Source organism: Misgurnus anguillicaudatus, chromosome 17 (assembly GCF_027580225.2).
Source record: "Misgurnus anguillicaudatus chromosome 17, ASM2758022v2, whole genome shotgun sequence".
Taxonomy (NCBI): Eukaryota; Metazoa; Chordata; class Actinopteri; order Cypriniformes; family Cobitidae; genus Misgurnus; species Misgurnus anguillicaudatus.
The window spans coordinates 29497343-29513165 of NC_073353.2; the positions used below are offsets into that span (position 1 = coordinate 29497343).

A 15823-nucleotide genomic window follows, 5' to 3' on the forward strand; every position below is an offset into this window, starting at 1 on the left:
AAATAAAACATACAGTGGTTAAATTAAAACTTTTTTGTACTTGTCATTTTTTAAAAAGCTTAATGAAATGTATCGATAATTATCACTATCGAATGATATGTTAAATCAATGATAAACATTTTAGCTCTATCGCCCAGCCCTATGTACTACTATGGACTTTTTTTTTCAGAAGCAACGCCATTTTACAGTCTGTACATTGTTTTACTTTGCATGTTGATTATGACATTCATGCCTGTTTCAAATGTTTTTGTTTCTGTTTTTTTTGCAGTTGGATGTACTGGACTGATTGGGAAGAAGATGAGGTAAATGATAGCATCGGAAGGATAGAGAAAGCATGGATGGATGGCTCCAACCGGAAAATATTTGTCACGTCTAACATGCTATGGCCCAATGGGCTCACTCTGGATCATGGGACCGGTACCATGTACTGGTGTGATGCGTATTATGATCACATTGAGAAAATTTACCTCAATGGCACTGGCAGAATGGTAAGTTTCCTCAGCGGTAACTGCTTTTTCTTATGGGAAAAGCAATGAAAATTGTTTATTTCCACAATTGACACAACAATGTATGGTAATATTTTTTTGCAATCTAGGTTGTGTACAGTGGCAGGGAACTTAATCACCCTTTTGGGATCGCTCAGTACCAGAATTCCATCTTCTGGACGGAGTACATGAACGCCTCCATCTTTCAACTGGATCTGGTTTCTGGTGAAGTGTCTCTGCTCAGGAGCGAGCGACCGCCGCTGTTTGGGCTCAGAGTATATGATGCACAAAGCCAGCTGGGTAAGACTGCAGGATGACACATTATTCATCTTTTATTCGATAATCACATTTTCCACATTTTTCCGGTGCTGCATAACACGGTTGGGCGAAATTCAAGATTTTAAGATTTGGCTTACTTTCAATTTATGCATTGGAATTACAATTGAGTTGGCCGTGTGCCACAGTTTGAGGAATTTACTGAAATGCACTTTGAGGACATTCAACACAATGGGTAAGAGCAGATAACTTCTGTGTCCTCTGTAATGTGTTCATGCTTTAAGCCAGATCCATTTTGCACTTCATAATAAGGTTGAATTTGTTAACATTCTTTAATGCATGACTGTGCCTAACGTGAACTAACAATGAGAAAAATAGTGTTTCTGCATTTATTAATGTTTGTTAATGCTAATTAATGCCAATACAATTGTTTATGTCTTATTGCATTAAAGGGATACTCCACTTTTTTTGAAAATAGGCTCATTTTCCAGCTGCCCTAGAGTTAAACATTTGATTTTTATCGTTTTGGAATCCATTCAGCTGATCTCTGGGTCTGGCGGTACCACTTTTAGCATACCTTAGCATAATCAATTGAATCTGATTAGACCATTAGCATTGCGCTAAAAAATAACCAAAGAGTTTCAATATTTTTTCCTATTCAAAACTTGACTCTTCTGTAGTTACATCGTGTACTAAGACAGACGGAAAATTAAAAGTTGCAATTTTTTTAGCCAGATATGTCTAGGAACTATACTCTCATTCTGGCGTAATAATCAAGGACTTTGCTGCTGTAACATGGCTGCAGGAGGCGTAGTGATATTACGCATTGCTCGAAAATAGTCACCTTGGTTACTTTTAATAGCAGAGGACTATTTCAGGCACCGCATAATATCATTGCGCCTGCTGCAGCCATGTTACAGCAGCAAAGTCCTTGATTATTACGCCAGAATGAGAGTATAGTTCCTAGCTAGAGATCAGCTAAATGGTAAAAATTAAATGTTTTACTCTAGGGGAGCTGGATATGAGCATATTTTCACAAAAGTGGAGTGTCCCTTTAATGTTTACAACTTTGAATTTTAAAAATCTATAAGTAAATGCTGAAATCAACATTAAGAAAGATTATTAAATGCTGTGTAGAAGTTTATTGTTAATTCGTGTTGGCTAATGTGTAAACTAATGTTAACAAATACAACCGTATTGTAAAGTGTTACAAAAACAGTAATAGAAAGTGCAATATTAATGTGTGTATAATAATGTAATGTATCTTGTAATCTTCATTATGTAATATGAAATCTTTTTGATTTTATTCTCACTGTAAAAAATGCTGTAATTATGCAGGTTGCCAGTAACTTACTAGATTAAAATGTTTGTTATTTACTGGAAACAGTTTGTTCAACGTTAAATAAGCATTAAATCTCTTTGTCTTTGTCTTTACAGAATAAAGCTATAAAAAACTATAAAATAACAGCCTCGTGCAAAGCCTTTTGGCAACCAGATACAGGATTCCCACAGGTCCTTAAAATCCATGAACGTTTGTGCATCTGGGGGGGAATTCAAGGCCCTGGGAAGTTTTTGAAAATATACATACATAGATACAGGGCTGCGTTCCCCGAAACCTTCTTAGCTCTACGTCGTTCTTAAGTTGTACCTTAAGCTGTACATTATCGTTAATACGTGTTTTCCGAAACGTTCTTAGTTACGTATCACTTCTGTAAGTCATTCGTTCGGAAGGTTGGTCTGGAGCACTCTTAGCTATACCTTATCCCACTTGACTCCGCTAGGGGCCATGACTGTGATAAAAGCTTGTGTAGATTGCAATATATATATATATATATATATATATATATATATATATATATATATATATATATATATATATATATATATATATATATATATATATCTGTAAAAAAGTTGAAGTACACTCCGTGTTAAATTAGGCATTTTTTTATTTAAAGAATAAAACATTCACATAATTAGACATTATTAAACTGATGGTTGTTAGATTTTTAATATTTTTTCCAAAGGAACATCAGCTTCGAACTATTAATACAGGCTAAAGAAACTATTAAAAAAACATTCTGGGTGGAGGAGTTGGTGAAACTATGGCAGGCAGCTACACAGCGAATCTTACTAGTTCATTTGTGCATTTCAAATCCATTAAGTCTTTAGTTTACCGGCTATTTTAGCGTATACTAATGAACAACAATTTGTTTTTATATATTTTAAGTGTAATGCCAAGCCAGGTGACTTGCACGACCCACCTTATTCCCCTGTGCAACGCATTTATTGGGAACCCCTAATATAAATTATCCTTTAAAGTGAAGGAATAATGGATGCATTGAAGCAGTTTATGCATTATTCTTTTGGACATGAAGTTGCGAGTTTTGCATGGGTTTGATATAAAATAAAATATACAAGGTTTATATTTAGTTGTTTGCAATTTGAAATATTTTTACCAGATTTTCCTAATAAATGTAACTTGAACTATTTCTGAAATTTTTATTTAATAAATAACACTGCTCTCTCATAACGCAGCGAAGTACCTATTACATAAAGTGAACAATTGATTGTCGAGCAATCGATATCAGCCTATTCAGCACCAACGCCATGGACAGCACCTGGTAACGTCGGACGTAAGAAAGTATACCTTAAGAAACCCGCTAAGGTACAGTTCGGGAAACACGCCTAGAAAAGGTAAACCTGTAGTTAAGGTTTAACTTAAGTGTCTTCGTAGCGCGCTAAGAGACAACGTTATCGGGAAACGCAGCCCTGGTCATTAAAAGTGCTTGAATCTATTTTATGCATAAAGTTTTTTGAAGAAAAAAAAACATTATTCACTATAGTGTAGGATAATATCATAAAAAAAATGTTTTAAGCATATGTGCCAAACTGTTCACTTTAAATGCTTATATCTTCTGTTTGCGAATGCTGATTCATACCAAAATGCTGTTTTGCATAGTTGGGTTTGACACATAAAAACGTCTCTTGTTACGTATATAACTGTTAGTCCCTGAGAAGGGAACGAGATGCTGCGTCTCCCTTGCCATACTTCCTGCGTCCCTGTAATGCCGTTTTTGGCAACATTTCAGATAGCGTTATACTTCCTGGCTCCCACGTCACCCTGTCTTTGTCGTTAAGCTTCACCATCGGTTGAATTTGATATACACATTCAGACACACTTACCCCTGAAGGCGTCCCCAAAGTGTCATCGCAGTGACGCAGCGCGAGTTCCCTCGAAAGGGAACTGTAATAATGTATCTTAAAAGGTAACACAATGTAACCTTGCTCTCACTTGAAATGTCTCCCCACATGAATCCTTGAATTTGAGGGTATAGGACCTGGAAAGTCCCTGAAAGGTCCTTGAATTTGAAGTAAACTAAGGTGTGGGAACCCTGCAGATATCCCCATCAACCTTTTTCTGTTTTCTTCCTTCAGATTTTGGTTCCCAGAATGCTTTGCATAAGACTGTTATTTAGTTTAATCTTTATTTAACTTTGAACAAACTTGTCGTTAAATGACATAAATTTAAATCTGCAGTAAGTTACTGGCAAACAGCTGCCAGTAATACTTTAATTTCTACAGTACATTTTTTTATTTATTTATATTCCAGTGGTGCGTGACCCAGCTGCGTGATGATTTTTATTACCAAATGATATTTTTAGAAAGAGAACGTGCTAAAAATCTGCAAGGAGAAATTGCAATTTACGTACAGTAATATTATTACATGACCAAGTCAAGTGCATTCTTTTGGAAAATACTAAGAAATTATACTTGATACGCAGCAATTAGAAATATTCATGGTTTAAACTTGGATTAAAGACTCTGATGTAGGGCTGAAGTCGTGCTGTTTAGTGGGTTGGGTGTAATCAGGTGAATTCGAGGCTAAACCTCTGTTTGCTATCTTTAACTCTGTGTGGATGTGTGAGGCAGGGCGGATGATTACTGTCATCCCCATTCATAAGTGCCAGTCACAACACGACAGAGGGAGGGGCGGCGCTCAGCGGGACCCCGCGCATGCAGACGAGCAGTCACGGCTGTGCACGGCTCCTGCATGTTTCATCTCTTACTCACCTGAGGGAAAAGCAGACTGTGCTCCACTTGTCAGAGAGACTCGTACTCTCTCTTTCAGATAGATGATGCGGGCAGATTCATATCTTATTTTAAATGCGTTCGTCTCGAGCTTACAAGGTTTTTAACATCGAGATTTGCTAGATTCGCCACAGGGGAAGAACTCCAGTTATGTCACGTAAAGTTCCTTCAGGATGTTCCTGTCGCGTTCCCGTCCCAAAAAATACAGGGCGTTTTGACAGTCGATGTTCTCAGCTGAACAAAAAAATTCTCCGTAGCGCTTCATAGTCATGCGAAAGATTAATTGTGTCTCCCCTCTTCGGAGGACCTCGGATTGGCTGTTACAAAACATTTTTATCTCATTGGTTCAGGCAATGACTTTCAACCCCCCTCTAAATGAAAGCTTATTATTGTCCCCATGCTTCAACTAAATAAGTGACAGTTTTCTCACTAAACTGTGTTTTTCTCTCTTCCTGCTTCATCGTCGGTGTCATTGCCCACACAATGAATTATGTCACCGAAAGGAATTGAGTGTCAAATGGCTCTCTTCTCCAGTGTTTGCCATAATTTACTTGACATGTGATTAAAAATAATGCCCCCTGTACCAGCGCTGTCCCATAAGAGGAGGAAATTGGTTCTGAGTGGGCAGTGGAGAAGAACTTTATGTTCTGTGCTTCAAGGAGAGACATTGCTAAAAGCCATAAAGGGATAAACACATAAACCGCAGTCGCCGTGTGAAAGAAGATTTGTAGATATCCGTTGTTTAGTTCTATGTTTGTTTTTAGGTGACAATGCCTGCCGGGTGAATTATGGTGGTTGCAGTACTCTCTGTTTGGCCGTCCCGGGGGGCAGAGTTTGTGCATGTGCCGACAACCAGCACCTGGACAAAAATAATGTCACATGCTCTGGTAAGCCCTTTAAATCCCATTCAATAAAAATGCATTCAAATGTCAATAGCAAAACCCATACTGACTTGGTTATTATGTTATATTACAAGTATATTATATTGTAATAGTGTTGTGAAGTAGCATGTTAATTATTTATGATTACTTTTTTCCCTTTTGAAGCATTGGGAATGGTTGCTGTATTACTGACTGTTATGTTTTGCTAAAGTTATTCAATTAATTTTTATCACTGTAGACTCTGCAGGCCCAGAGGAGCCCAAGCGGTGTAGAGACGATGAGTTTCAGTGCAGAAACTGGCGCTGCGTACGAGCCAATTGGATTTGCGACGGAGATGATGACTGTTTAGATGGCAGTGATGAAGAGACAAACATATGCTGTATGTACAAGATTTTTCAATACATGACACCAACTGTATCAAACAGATATGATGGAAGTAAAATGTTACTTATCAATAATATTTAATACTTCCATAATATAACCAAATATTATGGAAGTATTGTGATAAATGATGAAGATATTTTGATAAATGATGTTAAGCACACAGTTGATGGTATGAATTCCATCGTATTTGTTTTTCCTACTATGGAAGTCAATGGTTACAATTAGCTGTGTGCTTACCATCATTTATCAAAATATTTTCTTTTGTGTTGATCATTATCTCTTTAAACATGGTCACTGTGATATTTGTTCCTGTGATGTATCACTCATAATTTGCGCTTGTGTAAAATCCAGCTAAAGTCATTTACTGTTGTCTACCTAAAATTTGACTACATAATCTTAAGATAATTCTGTGAAAATCTAACCTTGATATCTGTTTTATTGACTGAGTAAAGTAAAAGATTGAAATTAACATAAAATCAATGATTGAAATCAAACCTTGATGCTCCTAATCTCAAAATTAGATTATGAGACTTTAAGACAATTTCCAAGACAAAATAACATATTGTGATAATGACTGGCCAGCTGAATTGTATTTTTATAGGAATGGCTGGTTTCCAAAAAAGCAAGTACATGAATATGTGATATTGATTCGAGTTAAAATTGTTTAAGATAACATAAAAAATTCTGCTAGGAAAAATAGTCCATTATAATGTTGAATAACACTGTTACAAAATATGTGTTATTGATTTACAATAGGGTTGTATTTGAAGAGTTTGGTTAAAAAACACAATAAATCCATTTTGACTAATTTCGGTAAAAAAAATGTTTGCTATACCAAGTAAGTGAAGATAAAAACACAATTTTCTGTTACAAACTTTCACATAGCATCTTTAGGTTATAACAACATTAAAAATAATTTGATTTTCAAAGATTTATTATAAAAACTAATAATTTTTTCCGCAAAATGAAATAATTCCATGACCAAGTATTTTTTTCAAAATGCTATGAATCTATTAAATCAATATATAAATGTACATTCATCTTTGCCATGTTATATTCATTTAGTTGACTAGTAGTTTACACTGATTAAAAATCAAAACATGAATGGCATTAATCAAAACACTTACTTTGTCATATTAAGAAGACTGTCATTGCTGCGGTCATCCTTTGGACGTCGTCGCTGAACTTTTTTGACAGCGATCAGCTGTAAAATGTTTTGTCCTGCTTGATTGTCGTTGATTCAAAGTAAAATATTGGAAAGTTTTTCAGAAGATCCCCTGAGGTCAATGTGTTAGCAAGACAGAAGCTTGATGCTGTCGTGTGAGAACAAACAATAGCCGGCATTTTTCCGTCGCCCAATTGGCTTACGTTTCTTCCCCGCCACAGAAAACCACCACAGGTTTATCAGTGCCATCAAAAGTATTATTTTGTTTTTGTTTGTTTGTTGATCACAGCGTACAAAGTAGATGAGGAAAACTAGGATTATGTGTGTATTCAATGTGCCTCCATCATTGTTTACAATGAGTGGAATGGGGCACTGTGATTTGTTGAGCGGATTTATTGCATTCTGCAGAGAAGTTGGACTGACGTTTATCGCGTTTTGAGAAAAAAGAGAGAAAAGATGACAGAATAACACAGTGGATATTGGATTTTGCGTAAAATCAAGAATTTACTTTTTAATACTGACCTGATACAATACTGATTTTGGTGGTAACTATTTTATTTTTTTAATGGCGTTTATCGCGTTTTGGAACCAAACTCTTCATTTGTTAACGCATTAATGCATAAGCTAACATAAACTAACAATGAACAATACCTCTACAGAATTTATGAATATTTGTTCATGTTAATTTTCCATTTACTAATACATTTATAAAATCAAGCATTGTAACTGTCTTTTAACATTAGATAATGTATTACTGTATTAACTAACACAAATAACTATATTGACATTAACAAGAATTAATACATGCTAAAACACCCTTACTGTAAAGTGCCACATTATTTATTTATTTATTTATTTTTCAGTATCTGCAATCCATGCTTTTTATGGACTTTAGGGCACTACTGAGCTTGTAGCCATCCATCACAACTATACCCCTCATACATATTAAATTATTTGTATTTAAAGCCATTTTATCAGAGTTTGGTACACGATTGTGGTAGTTCTATTTGTATGAAAAAAAGAGAGACTTTATAGTGATGAGATGCATGAATATTGTACTGGTATGTTATCTTTTTCACAGTCTACCAATCAGAACTGAGTGTTTAAAGAGCGCTGAATAATAAATACTGATCAGATGTGTTGCTTGGATGCAGTCACTTTGGACTGCCAAATGCAGTCCGTTTGCATATAATCTGCTGAATATTAGCAGATTGCTAACTGATATTAATGGAAAATAAAACTTGGGAATAAAAGATGGCATCAGTAGTCACCCACACCGCATCCCAATGCACAGTCTGCTCATGAGCTAATCGATAAGATAAGTTAAATCGTTGGAGGCTGAGTCATTTTTCACTAAAAGAAATACTTTAATGTGATGTTCTGCCAGAATTATCAGAATTGCAAAATCAATGTTGGGATGCCCTATAGTGCAACACGGCTGAAACTTCACTGCTCGATCCCAGTTGAATGCGGTTTTCCATTTCATCTGTTAGTCATTGTCTGTTGGGGATGCGTCCAGTATCCCGGGCTATGAGTAATAGCAGGTTCTATTATTAAATAGAGCAAATAGTGGAAAGCATAGGCACTACTTTAAATAAACTCAAAGGCCTGAGGGGCAAACACGTACTTTGAGATAAATGCGAGACCAGCTCAGGAGAATAGATGAATAGTATGTTGAAAAGTGCTGTGTCAAAACAAACGGTAGTATTATGCATATGAACTCACTTAGGTTATGTGTATGGCAGGCTGTCGGCAAGGTAACAAACATGCTCAAAATAATAATAAAAATGCAGGACTGCATACAATGACAGATTTTTCATTTTTGGGTGAACTACCCTTTTAAAGATGGCAGTAGTCCGTACAGTAAGCCTCCACTTTTGATATGCACTGAATAGTTTTGTTTCCACTCTTCTTCCAGCAAACCACAGTTGTCCGGTTGATCAGTTCAAGTGTCCCAATAACCGTTGCATACCCAAGAGGTGGCTGTGCGATGGATCCAATGACTGTGGAGATAACGAAGACGAGTCTAATAAAACATGTTCAGGTAGAGCTCTCTTTCTCTCTCTCTCTCTCTCCTCATACATATTAAACTGATCCATTCACTAATATACGTGAGTACCTACCATTTGCAAAATGTTTGCCCGCTTCACTTTCCAGTAATTTTGCGATACACGAAATCTGATATAAATTTAATTTAGCTTCTCAAAAGGTAACGGTGCACGCTTTCTTACTACGCATTATAATGTTTCTCTGCAAGTGCTGTAGCCATTTATGCACTGAATTTAATTTTCTCAGTATAGAATGCAAGTCAGTATCACTTTTACCCAGCTTCCTTTTTTACATACTAGAGTAGCACCTGGCCTGTTTCCAGGAGTAACACTCTACGGCTGGTTTAAGTGCTGTAGGATCAATGGAAAGAAAGAGGAGATGTGATAAATGTTGTCAATGGACCCACATCACTCTGATAAAACTGACTCTTTAGCTGAAGAAAGCTAAGGCCTTTGTTGACTTAGCAGGAGCGGTTATGTGACCAATTTGGTGTAGAACACAAGACATTACATTGGATCAGTGTGAAGCTGAAACTGACAGCAGATGTTCATGCGATTAATATTTGATGATTTAAATGAAGCTGTTAAAACGTTGTCTCTGATGTATCATTAAGATTTTGATCAGTAAGCACTGAAGAAAGAAATGGCCTGGTGGCTATTGCTAGTCTTAATGTTACACTTTAGACCAGAAATGTGTTATTTTGACTAAAATGAATTATTTCTGTGTGCTAATAGTGTGGTTGAAACTATCGACTGGTACACTGTTAGAAAAAAATTGTCAAAATATGTACCTCAGCTGTCACTGGGGCAGTACGTACTATTAGATACAGATATACATTTGGTGCCAGGACGTGAGTAGGGCTGGAAATTGACCAAAATTCACATTTGCATTTTTGAGATGAATGGCGGTACACAATAAATATCTCAGTATCTTCTTTGAAGGGAAATAAATGTTTACTTGCAAGTTAAAGCCTCGTGTAAGATCACAATCACTTTTATTAAAAAAGCATATGATGAATATGAATTTCAAAGCGTATTTGGTAACACTTTACTTGATGGGGTGTGCATAAGACTGACATGACACCTTCTTAATCATGGCATGACACGTGTCATGAACCTGAAGGAGATTTTATGCACGTTTATGACAGCTGTCATTAAATATCATTTGTTTAATTATGTCATTTTGAATGCAAAGATGACATTGTTTGAAATATCTTTGCTTTGTTATGACAACTTGACATTAACCAATAAATCATAACTTGTCATAAATCTGTCATAAACATTTAAACTTAATTATCAAACTACCTAGCTTTAATGGTTAACATGACATCAAACTGTAATTTAAATGTCAATAAGTATTATTACTCTGTCAAATAGTTTTATGACAGCATCATGAATATTTTTCTTGACCTCAGCTACAGTGGTACAAATTGAACTTGTCCAGAAAATGTCAACAAGTGTTAATACTATGTCAAATAATGTTAAATACCTTGACAAAATGCAACAGACACATCAAAAGATTATACTTAACTTTATGTATGTGGACATATTACTGTTTTCATTCAATTGTACGTGAATCGTTCTCCAAATGCAATAAAATATCATTTTATAATTTTTTTATTAGTATTATTATTGGATGATTGTTTTTATTTCTCTAATACCTGGATGAAACTTAAAAAACATTATAAACTGAAGAATATTCATGACACTGTTATAAAACAATTTGACAGAATATAAAAAATGATATTTTAATGACAAATTATGTTTGTACCACTGTAGTTGACGTCAAGAAAAAGATTCATGAAATGACAAATAATATTTGTACCATTGTGGTTGAGGTCAAGAAAAATATTCATGAAATGACATATAATATTTGTACCACTGTAGTTGAGTTCAAGAAAAATACTCATGAAATGACAAATTATATATGTATGACTGTAATTGAGGTCAAGAAAAATATTCATGAAATGACAAATTATATATTTATGACTGTAATTGAGGTAAAGAAAAATATTCATGAAATGACAAATTATATTTGTAGTGTACCACTGTAGTTGAAGTCAAGAAAAATATTCATGAAATGACAAATTATATTTGTACCACTGTAGTTGAGGTCAAGAAAAAATATTCATGACGCTGTTATGAAACTATTTGACAGAGTATTAACACTTAATGACATTTAAATGACAAATTTGTATTAACGGTAAAAAGTGGTCAGTTATGTTGTCTTGGTAATGTCAAGTTGTCATAACAAAGACATCTCAAACAATGTCATCTTTGCATTTAAAATGACGTAATTGAACAAATGACACTTGATGACAGTTGTCATAAATGTGCATACAATCAAAAATGTGATGATTCTGAAGGTGTCATGTCAGTCTTATGAACACCCCTTCAAGTAAAATGTTACCGACTGTTTGAATGCAAGCTGGCTGGAAAGCTTATTTCTGACCTCACTGTGCATTTTTGGCAGAGCTTTTGTTGCAAAAGGTGGGTGATATCAGACCTTACCGATATAGACGGTATTGCCTCATCATATCCTGCTGGGAAAAATACAGATAAATTACTAATAGCTACTAATATGTATCTTTAAAGGTACTAATATGAACTCTTCAGGTGTAAAGATGTACTTTTTGGAAGGGTACTGCCCAAATGTCAGGATGGGTACATATTTTGACCATTTTTTCTGACAGTGTACTATTAACAACATGAAGGTCATGGATTCAATTCCAAGGACATGCACATACTGAGTGTGCTATTAAAAACTTAATAATCTTTCTTTTATCATTTTATCTGTAGCTCAGCCATGTAGGTCTGGTCAGTTCACGTGTGGTAACGGTCGCTGTGTACCTGAGGCGTGGCGCTGCGATCAAGATGATGATTGTGGGGATATGACGGACGAGTCTACTTCATGTGGTGAGTCAATGTGGATTGGTTCTTAGTGAAGTTGACTACAGTATGCTGTTATCGGGGAAATACATCACTGATTCAATCCTAAACCCATCTTATAGATCAAAGATTTATCATCTTTCAAATTACCTTTTCAGTGCTGGAACCAGTGCCAAATATGACCTTGGTATACTTAAAAAGAAAGGGTGGTTCAGAGCCAAGAAAAATGTCTTATTTAAACATGCTGGTCTTGAAGCAGGAACCAGTAGCAGCATTAGGGGCTGGATGCAGACATATGTTATCACCATGTACAAAAATAAAGGTTATGGGCAGGTTACTGTCTATAAATAACATAATTATAGTATCAATCGACTGTTAAATAAGTAAAAACTGGTTGTTTACAAAAAGAAGTTTGCAAATACTCCAGTCTGAGCACCAGCTCCATCGTTTGGGTTGAAATGGCGTATCTTTACAGCCCACTCAGCCCATTTTTTTGTCACAGACAGCTGCGTCTCAATGTTCAGAACATCTTAAGAGAGCACATATACCTTCAGCCCCCAGGTCTGTGTTTGTAGATGCATTATGGAAATGGGAATTAAACTTGGATGCAGGAGCTTTTAGGAGTGCAGGGGTAATAGAAATCAGAGTTTTCTTATGTTAAAAGCTCTCCATAACCACATCCCGAACCCTTAAAGCAGACTAAAGGTAATGACACGGGGTGTTGAGAGGAAATGACTCTGAAAAGTTACCACTGTGAACTCCCACAGTGAATTGACTATTCAAAACAGAATGTAAATGGAGGACTGAATTGAAGGACATTTTTACCTCTGATTGGGCTCTGTATGCACGGGCAAACTCGGTCAAAAGCTAGCTCTCATGTGTATTCATGAACAATGACTATGCGCATTGTTGGAGTGTATCGACCAGCTCAACATGGTAACATTGATAAAACCAGTGGTCTTTTGATTCACTAATAGACATATACTTAAAAGCATACAAAAGTATACAATTTCTTTGAAAAATCACAGAAACATAAACTGTTTGACCAAAAATACAAAGTGTCTATTTAGAAGATGTGTTGTCTGTGCATCATATTAAGGTAGATGGTAAGGGACCACCATCAGGTCCTTAAAGTATTAGTCCATTTTCTTAAAAGAAAAATCCAGATAATTTACTCACCACCATGTCATCCAAAATGTTGATGTCTTTCTTTGTTCAGTCAAGAAGAAATTATGTTTTTTGGGGAAAACATTGCAGGATTTTTCTAATTTTAATGGACTTTAGTAGAGCCCAGCATTTGATACTTGACTCAACACTTAACAGTTTTTTTCAACAGAGTTTCAAAGGACTATAAACAATCCCAAACGAGGCATAAGGGTCTTATCTAACAAAACGATTGTCATTTTTGACAATAAAAATAACAAATATACACTTTTAAACCACAACTTCTCGTCATGTAGATCCGGTCGTGATGCGCCAGGTGACCCCACGCAATACGTCATCACGTCAAGAGGTCACAGAGGACGAACGTGAAACTCCGCCCCAGTGTTTACAAGCGTTTTGAAAGAGCACCGTTCCTACATTGTTGTATGTCACCTGATACTAATTAATGTCTTTGTGGCAGTTTATTGTTTAAAATGGTCCGCAAATGTGTGTTTTATATATGTAACACGTGACCTCCCTACGTCACTATGCATTTACGTTAGGTCGCGCTGGACCGGACCTAGACAAAAGTTGTGGTTTAAAAGTACATATTTTTTATTTTTCTTGTCAAAAATGACAATCATTTCGCTAGATAAGACCCTTATGCATCGTTTGGGATTGTTTATAGTCCTTTGAAACTCAGTTGAAAAAAACTGTTAAGTGTTAAGTATTAAATGTTGGGCTCTATTAAAGTCCAATAAAATTAGAAAAATCCTGCAATGTTTTCCTCAAAAAACATAATTTCTTCTCGACTGAACAAAGAAAGACATCAACATTTTGGATGACATGGTGGTGAGTAAATTATCTGGATTTTTCTTTTAAGAAAATGGACTAATCCTTTAAGTCTTCTCAAGCTTTCATTTGAAGCACTTTGGTCTTGAGTCACCTCTGTCAAACCTTTATGCTCTCCATATTTATATCTGAGTCACATCCTGTTCTCTGTTGACTGTGCACCAGAATCAGCAATGAACTTTTGAGTAAAAGTTCAATTTGAACCCATGGTTGGTTAAAATATGGACAAACCCAACAGTTTTTTAAATAGAGGGTATGCATATGATGTCACCGTTGGTAAAAGTGTCTGCGGTTATGCCCACTGAGTGGTGAAAGACAGAGCGGCTGAGTTTGAGTATAGTGTGAAATCGGCGAAAACACGGGGGAAACGCGTCTAAATGGGAAACAGCGGTTGTGCGATAGACTGTACTAAGTTACCAGACTAACAAGAATTCCGAGCTATCGTTTAACAAAATGCCAAAAACACCGAAAGGAGAAGTAAATAGATCGTTCATTCCAACGTCCACAGACCACAGGTGGATTGACTAGTTGCTAGGGTCACTATCAAGCAGTGGTTTTACTTTCTACTTAAAAGTATTTTGTCAAGTATTTTTATTTTATCCGTGTTTTTCTTTGGAAAACATACATTCCAAAGCATATTATCATAAGTTTTACTTTTATTATAAGTTTTATTTCATAAATACAAGTTTTTGTTTTACATTTATTATTTAAGTACATTAACATACTTTTACTCAAGTAAAAGTACACAATTTTAATGTAATTAGGTATTATATAAATTTTAATATGCAATATTAAAGAAAACACAGTATGATTCTATGCTTTAGAATGTAGTAAAGTAAAATTTTTCACCCTAATAAAGCACAGATGCTTGGAAAATGTTGTATTGTCCACCTCTGCTATCAAGTCCAACTAAATTCAATTTAAGCTGATAAAAGTCAGTTTTACTGGCATTTTCGCAGCAACTGCTGTGAAAACTAGCCATTTTGTTGAACGTTTGCCACTCATTAAGGCGAGTACGGCGTGGTCACGTGAAAAAGTGACGTCAAGGCATACCCTCTTATTGAAACAAAAATTTTCATGTTTGACCCAAATATTGGTTGAACAACTCAGCAAAGGTACATTTTAACCCAACGGTTGGGTTTGTTCATATTTTACCCAATCATGGGTTGAAACAACCCAGCATTTCGAATGGATTTTTTCTTATGTTGCTGGGTTATTTTCAATGCAGCATTGGGTGAAAAAGGGACAGACCCAGCTCGCTGGGTTGTAATTTAACCCATGCTGGGTTGTTTCAACCCAAAATGCTTGGTTGTTTTAACCAAAGACAGTAAAAAAAGATAGACATAGTGTCCATGACGTCACCCATAAGTTTCTAAAGATCGTTTTTGAAGCTTAAAGTAGGCGGTGCCTGCCGTCACCATCTTGGCCGCGCGTCATATCGGGGATATGCGAAAATGGGTAAAAAGGTGGGACGTGGGTGAAGCTGAGGTGACTGGTTGCTGAAACCACGCCGCCTAGCTCAATTCTAGTGACAGCAGTGGCTGTTCAACCGTCACTCAAGTGGCCATGCCCGTAATTATGCAGAAGTTTAAGGCTTAATGTCATTTA

The 15823-nt window shown here is 35.9% G+C and overlaps 1 protein-coding gene across 5 annotated transcripts in view; it reads left to right on the forward strand.

The window, feature by feature from the left end:
• The window catches only part of lrp1bb (low density lipoprotein receptor-related protein 1Bb), a 392748-nt gene that overhangs the window by 202845 nt on the left and 174080 nt on the right, over nt 1-15823 (forward strand). For all 5 annotated transcript variants that reach the window (XR_008647172.2, XM_055216546.2, XM_055216547.2 and 2 more), the window contains 6 exons: nt 269-488; nt 596-785; nt 5618-5740; nt 5973-6113; nt 9202-9327; nt 12131-12247. Coding sequence is in view for 4 of the 5 variants with exons in the window: in XM_055216546.2 (XP_055072521.2) it covers nt 269-488; nt 596-785; nt 5618-5740; nt 5973-6113; nt 9202-9327; nt 12131-12247 (917 nt within the window). In the remaining variant the exon portion in view is untranslated. The remainder of the gene's footprint in view (nt 1-268; nt 489-595; nt 786-5617; nt 5741-5972; nt 6114-9201; nt 9328-12130; nt 12248-15823) is intronic.